Source organism: Gigantopelta aegis, chromosome 3 (assembly GCF_016097555.1).
Source record: "Gigantopelta aegis isolate Gae_Host chromosome 3, Gae_host_genome, whole genome shotgun sequence".
NCBI lineage: Eukaryota > Metazoa > Mollusca > Gastropoda > Neomphalida > Peltospiridae > Gigantopelta > Gigantopelta aegis.
In genome coordinates this window covers 46,991,228-46,999,348 of record NC_054701.1, presented here as the reverse complement: position 1 = coordinate 46,999,348, position 8,121 = coordinate 46,991,228, and the positions used below count along the sequence as shown (strand labels likewise).

At 37.5% G+C, this 8,121-nt stretch overlaps 1 protein-coding gene across 1 annotated transcript; it reads right to left on the bottom strand.

The window, feature by feature from the left end:
- Positions 1–5,728: 5,728 nt before the first annotated feature.
- Positions 5,729–6,412, bottom strand: LOC121369425 (uncharacterized protein DDB_G0271670-like; the record flags this gene model as incomplete). Its single annotated transcript, XM_041494523.1, has 1 exon — positions 5,729–6,412. A coding segment is annotated over one exon (684 nt), but the record flags the coding sequence as incomplete, so codon positions are not given.
- Positions 6,413–8,121: the final 1,709 nt, after the last annotated feature.

Here is an 8,121-nt window from a genome sequence, read left to right as displayed (position 1 = left end):
AATTCCCAGTAGCAAACTGACCTCATGACATTATGGATGAGAGTTTTGGCTGCAATCTTTATTTTGCTGTTAATGTTAAGAGTTGGCGTGATCCCTTCTAATTTTCTGTCCGTCAGTATATATATATATATATATATATATATATATATATATATATATATATATATATATATATATATATATATATATATATATATATATATATAGCGAATAATAAACGAGCTTGAAACTTATGTGAACCAGTATGAGCTGCCATTCGGAAAACTAAATCAATATTAAGCATTAGATCCTTTCTCTTTCTCGATGAACCGTTCCAAAATGCGCCAATATTACTTCAAGGCATTTGCGCACAATTTTACTGTTTTTGACTTAATCCTACGGGATATTCAAAATTCAACAGTACCAAGAATGTCCCCGCCCGCTACCGACCCCGGTCTGGCTTACTGGTGGTCTCTTACACCTTCCAGCGCGGGAGATCCCTCCTCCCTTACACTCCAAACATTTTCCTATCCTGGACGGAGGAGCTGGCATAAGTCGACACCTGAGTCCATGACAGGCGTGCGCTACAACTTCTTGCTCTGAATGTTAATCCCTGTGACCTGACCTGGCCTCAGACCACAATTAATTTCGCTATATATTGCTATATAGCCTTAGTGGCTATAACATTTTTATTAATATCAGCAGGCCCGTGAAGTTTTGTATGTACCTTTGCCTGCATGGGGGACACATACCATGAAAAGGACAACCCCTGTTGTCCAGCTCTTTCTCCCAGAATATTGGTTTAAACAGACACACCCTCTAAACCAGGCCGGAGTACACACATTTTACACAAAAAGCACTACTTTTGCATGGGCCGGAATTACCACAAACAAGTCTTCAATGTCAACAAGTTACACATGTTTACAAACTACATGCTATCCCCTGTCACTTCAGTCAAACAGTTGCCACTTCATAGCTGTCTGCCATGAAATAATCACAGTCAAACAGCAGACTACTTGCGCGGTCAAATTTCCGGATTTTGGACAACCAAATGGGAAGATATCTGTAATCTGAGGCCACCTGCGGGACTGACTCCCACTACTGTAAGATCGACTCGCAATAACATGGATGAGTTCCTGACACTGGGCCTCAGACCATCTCATATAGCCCCAGTGGCTGTAGCACTTTTATTAATTTCACCAGGCCATTGGCATTTCACAAGAAACCTTACCTGCCTGGGGCCAGTGAACACCCAAAAGGACAATGCCTGTTGTCCAGCTCTTTTTCACGTTATATCAATGTAAACAAACATATGCGGACCGAATCACACCCATTTCTGTGTATTATATACATATGTTGTATGTCTTCAAGGTGCTGTGGGAGACAGTATGCAGTATTCAGTGTAAACCAAGTGCACATATTCACTAACTGCATTCTCTTCCCTGTCAAACCCAGTGTAACAATTCAGCATACAAAGCAGCTCCCCGGCCATTAATCACATAACAAGAAAACTATATTTTCTCGCATTCGTTTCCGTATTTTTCCGTATTGGGCAACCAAATGAGTGGATAACTCTAGCCTGATAACACTATGTATTAGGGTTTTGGCTGCAGTAATTATTGGCTGTTAGCTGTTAGAGTTGGCGTGATCCCTTATTTCTATATATAGCGAATAATAAAATAACTTGAAACTTAGGTTAAAATTAAAGTTTGTTTTGCTTAACGACACCACTAGAGCACATTGATTTATTAATACTCGGTTATTGGGTGATAAACATTTGTCAATTCTGACATAGTCTTAGAGAGGAAACACGCTACATTTCTTTTATATGCACAGTCCCATAGACAGGATAGCACATACCACGGCCTTTAATAGACCATTTGTGATGCACTGGCTGGAACGAAATAAAAATCAGGGCCCAGTAATACAATGTATTTTCGAGAACTTTAAAAAATTTAATTCAGTATTATTAAACAATACACGATTTACATAACAATACACAATTTAACACGTCAGCTAACTGGACTGTCTATCCAGGAAAGAGGTTAACGGTTAGTTAGATTGAAGATAGAAGTCAGTGCAGTGACCTTGTACCTCTCCGTTGAGCCAGTAAGATTCGCCCTGGTTGGGAGCCGGTACTTATTCTAAGGTCAGCCTATCAATTGCCAGCACAGAGCTGACCAACTTTTCGCTCTCTCGACTTCTACGACTGTCCAGTTGCTAGTCTGAGCGCTCTTACAACTCTAGTCTCGTCTTATATCCCATTAGTTGTTAATCTGAGCGCACCCGTCGTAAATCGTGAGACAAAATACAACACAACCGTCGAGTTTAACAAACGTTGTGCTGGAAGTTGGTAGTCTGACCCTAGCATTTTATGCGAATTCAGTACTTCTCATCCACTACAACACCGAGGCCGGTGCAGAGGTAATTAATTGTGCTTCTCTTAAATTGAAGAGCGAATTTAAATTAATACGCGTGCGTGCAACGATCTTATAACTAAACTAACTAATGCTCATCCGCTTTCTTCTCTTTTTTTCTCTAGTTAAAATCAATAAAGAAATTGATTAGCAAAAATAGTGTTTTAATAACTGTTACTCCATCAACGATGTATATAACATTAAAATTAAACCAAGAGAAAGACTGACGTAAAAGGCACAAATTTCGTGTGGATTCCAGACTCCATAATATCTGTAATCCAGAAATAGTTCGCTCCTGGTTAAATATTCTTGTTACTGACTTCCTGGTTGTATCGAGAAAAAACCCCGTAAATAGCTCATTTTACCGACGGATTCGATCGTATTACAATTATATCTAAAATTGTTATCAATCCATTATTTATTTGGTGGGTTTTGTTTTGTTTTTGGTGTTTGTTTGGGGTTTTTTTTGGGGGGGGGAGGGAGGAAACGAAATGTTTATAAGGAAATGTTTTATTTAACGACGCACTCAACACATTTTATTTACGGTTATATGCCGTCAGAAATATGGTTACGGACCACACGGATATTGAGAGGAAACCCGCTGTCGCCACTTCGTGGGCTACTCATTTCGATTAGCAGCAAGGGATCTTTTATATTCACCATCCCACAGACAGGATTTTACATACCACGGTCTTTGTTATTCCAGTTGTGGAGCACTGGCAGGAACAAGAAATAGCCCAATGGGTCCACCGACGGGGATCGATCCTAGACCGAACGCGCATCAAGCGAACGCTTTACCACTAGGTGGGAGGGGGGTGGGTTATATTATTATTTTTATGTTGTTGGGGTTTTGTGTTTTGTGTGGGTTTTTTTTTTTTTTTTTTTTTTTTTTATTTTTGGGGGGGGGGTTGGGGGGGGAAGTGGGGGTTGTGTTGTTTTGTTTCTTTCTTTGAGTTTTTCTTCTTGTTGTTCTTTTTCTTTCTTTCTTTCTTTCTTTCTTTCTTTCTTTCTTTGTTTTTGTTTTTGTATTTGTTTCTATGTTTTTTTTGTTTTTTTTCTATTTTGTTTGTTTTCCAGAATTCGTTTTTCTTCTTTTAATCTACGATGCAATATCTTCAAACACATTTCTACTGCTTTGACATAATAGATCTTTCAGCTTTTATTTTCCTAGGAGAGTAGGCTGGATAATTTATTGTTCATCAGTCCTGGCAAAAACAAACCTATTAATCAATAGATTTAATTAAAATAGCCGATTTAATTAAAATGGTTAAGAAAGAACAAAACAAAAAAAAGCCATTTACTCATGTGTACATATCGATTTAGCTGGCATGGCTCAAATCTGGCACTTGAGTTTTCGTTTAGCCGAACTTGCACATATAACATTTATTTTAAAATGAACGATCGAGTTACGTCGAACAAAAACAAACATGTTATACTGATAATATAACAGAATTCATGAACAGTGGGAGGGGAAGGGATAAGATTTTTCGAAGCACCAAGGAGCGGATCCAACTAAAAAGGGAGACAACTGGTTTTCAATTTTAAATCTTAAATTCTTTACACGCTAGTACGGGGGAAAATGTTTGTTTTGTTTAATGACACAACTAGAGCACATTGATTTATTAATAATCGGCTATTGGATGTCAAACATTTGGTAATTTTTGACACATAGTCTTAGAGAGAAAAAACCCCGCTACATTTTCCCACTGGTGTACTGGCTGAAACGAAAAGTCAATCCAATGGGCCACCGATGAGGATCGATTTTAGACCGACCGCCAATGACAAAACGGTTAACGTGCACATTCAGAGCAAGCTGTTGTAGCACACGCATGTCCTGGGCACAAGAACCGGCCTCGGTCGGTTCCTCCATCCAGAACAGGAAAAGGCTGGGGAGGTGAAGGAGGGACCGCCTGCACTGGCAGGTGCAAGGGAGCACCAGCAGTCCAACCGTAGTTGGTAACAGGCGGGAGGTGGTATGGTGCTATGTAATTTGGAATGTCCCGTAGGATTAAGCCAAAGAGAAATGGTGCGCATTTTAAGGAAGGAAGTTTGGCGCAATTTTGATGGTCGTTCTAGTTGTGACTGACCGACCGAGCATCAGGTGAGCGCTAAATACCACCTAGCTACGTCAAACCCCGCTAGCACTGCTACGCCTATAGGTCAGCATCTTCATAAATCAAGGCTAATATTCGTTCCTAGTATTCAGCCTTGATACACGTTGTCAAGATTACTGATATCCACTACTAGCGCCCTCTATTTGGAAGAACATTTGTAACACCGATTATGTCCCTTACACGATGACATCGCTGACCAATCACAGCATCGGTAACATGTGACAATCTTGAAAGCAATATCAGTGTTCGCCCGCCAACATGGAGTTTACATAACAAGGGAATCTATAAGGAGCGTTGCGATTCGTTGCAATCAGATCTCATCGCATCCAATGAAATTTAAGCATTTTGTGGCACGATTTCTTGACGACATGTATCAAGGCTGAATACGAGGAACGAATATTAGCCTTGATTTATGAAGATGATAGGTCAGGGGCAGGCGCGTATGCAGGAATTTTTGCAGGTGTGTGTGTGTGTGGGGGGGGGGGGACGACTGTGGCGAACGAAGTTTATAGTGGATGTCGAGATATACTGCCCTGGATGATGCACTGGAAAATCAACAAAAAATTAGATTGAGCAGGGGTGGTTCGACCCCCCCCCCCCCCCCTTCACATGCTGCTGCGGGAGAAGGGTACACCATAATCCCCATCTGTTCATTTGATTAATTGAAAAATATGCTGTATTTAAAGTTGGGGCACTTCGATTCGGTGACATGCTGTCTGATAAAGTACTGAGTAGTCACATTAAAAATAATGAGTGAGTGAATGAAGCACAAAAATACACATCGGCTATTGGGTGTCAGAAAAGGTAAGTACATGTATATGGAAATATTATTTACATTCAGAATCAAATTTATATAATTATGTAAACCCACAGTGTAAAAAGCTGTGAGGAAAAGTATAATACAATACAAATATCAAGGTGAGTATATTTATTTTAGTATATGTATAGAAATCAAAGTGTCTTAAAAACTTTAAAAAGAAATCGTATACTATTACTACTACTACTACTACTACTACTACTACTACTACTACTACTATTACTACTACTACTAATATTACTACTACTATTACTACTACTAATACTATTATTAATATTACTACTACTACTACTACTACTACTACTACTACTACTACTACTATTAATATTATTACTACTACTACTACTACTACTACTACTATTATTATTAATATTACTACTACTACTACTACTACTACTACTACTACTACTACTACTACTACTACTATTATTATTACTACTACTACTACTACTACTACTATTACTACTATTATTATTACTACTACTACTACTACTACTACTACTACTACTACTATTATTAATATTACTACTACTACTACTATTAATATTACTACTACTACTACTACTACTACTACTACTACTACTACTACTACTATTACTACTACTACTACTATTACTACTACTACTACTACTACTACTACTACTAATACTACTACTTCTACTATTACTACTACTACTACTATTACTACTAATACTACTACTACTACTACTATTACTACTACTACTACTATTACTACTACTACTACTACTACTATTACTACTACTACTATTACTACTACTACTACTACTACTACTACTATTATTATTATTATTATTAATATTACTACTACTACTACTACTACTACTACTACTACTATTACTACTACTACTATTACTACTACTACTACTACTATTAATATTACTACTACTACTATTACTACTACTACTACTACTACTATTACTACTACTACTACTACTACTATTATTAATATTACTACTACTACTACTACTACTACTACTATTACTACTACTACTACTACTACTACTACTACTATTATTATTAATACTACTACTACTACTACTACTACTACTACTACTACTACTACTACTACTACTACTATTAATATTACTACTACTACTACTACAACGACGACGCCGACGACGTCGACGACGCCTTGGTTTTTGTTGGAAAATTTGACATAGGACAACATCGTGTTGTGTCTAGGTGATCTTCCATCGACAACAGTCAATTCACTGAATAAAAGTAAAGTAAACTTTGTTTTATGTAGCGACGCCTCTAGAGCACATTGATTTTGATCTCATCATCGGCTATTGGACGTCAAATATATGGTCATTCTGACATATTTCTCCAGAGGAAACCCGCTGTCGCCACATAGGCTACTCTTTCCGATAAGCAGCAAGGGGTCTTTTATATGCACTTTCCCACATATAGGACAGCACATACCACGGCCTTTGATGAACCAGTTGTGGACCACTGGTTGGAACGGAAAATTCACTGAATAAGTCCAAAGTCTTGCCTGAATATCCCTTTAAGACGAGTGTTCCAATGATCGATAATAATCTAAAATCGATCGGTTGGGTTCCTTAATCAGTTGTAGTGTAAAATATTACATGCAACTTTCCTACAGTTAGATGATAAAATACATTTGAAATCAGCTGGGTTTGGTTTGGTTTGTTGTGTACCGGTACGTAAAGAAAACAACATACGGAATATGTCACGGACAATTCGATTTTATATGAACCATATACTAGTATATAGGGGGCGGGAACAATCTCAAGTGGGCGGGGCAACAAGGGAGACTTTCGTAGCACCCGGAGAACCGAATAGCAATGTTTTGAATGACTGCTGTTTTAATGATTTTTCTTTTTTCTTGTTTTTAGTTTTTGGTTTTATACTTATCTCCGTTAGCCTAGAGGTAAAGCGCTCGCCTGATGCGCGTTCGGTTTAGGGTCGATTCCCGTCGGTAGTCCCATTAGGCTATTTGTCGATCTACCCAGTGCACCACGACTGGTATACCAAATAGGCCGTGGTGCATATAACAGGTCCCTTTCAACTAACGGCAAAATGTAACGGGTTTCCTCTCTAAGACTGTATGTAAAAAAAAATGACCAAATGTTTGACATCCAATAGCCGATGATTAATAAAACAATGTGCGTTAGTGGTGTCGTTAAACAAAACAAACACACTTTTGTTCTGTGTTGTCGTTATATTATAGTCAATATACCAATCTTTGTTTCGTTTTTATATAAGAATTGTTTCTCATTTTTTAGGAATTTATCGATGTATAAAAGTCACAAATGGTATAAAATCGCGTAGCGTAGCGAAGCGATTTTATACTACATTTGTGACTTTTATACATCGATAAATTCCTAAAAAATGAGAAACAATTCTTATAATTACAAACAGTACAAGAAGTGTACCTTAAAACACTCAAAAATAATTTATTTCGTTCTTATCGTCAACCGTGTTCTGTAAATAAGCGTAGGAATACATGTATACATACTATTGGAAATTGTCCGCTAAAAATAAAAATAAGTATTGAATCAACAAAAACAGTGTATATAACTTTATTATAACTTCTTTTTAAAAAATGAAACAATTTCATGTGCAGATTTGTCTTGTGTTTTTCTATCGCAAAGTGACCTTGATATTAACTTTTGTTTACGTGTAGTGACTGTTGGTGTTGTGTGGTTATTTCGATCTTGGTCTTCCGTGATGACGTATTTTTATGAGGTTTATGGAAGGATAACGCTTGGTTTTTTAGTGACGTCAGCCAATCAGAATACAGTAAATC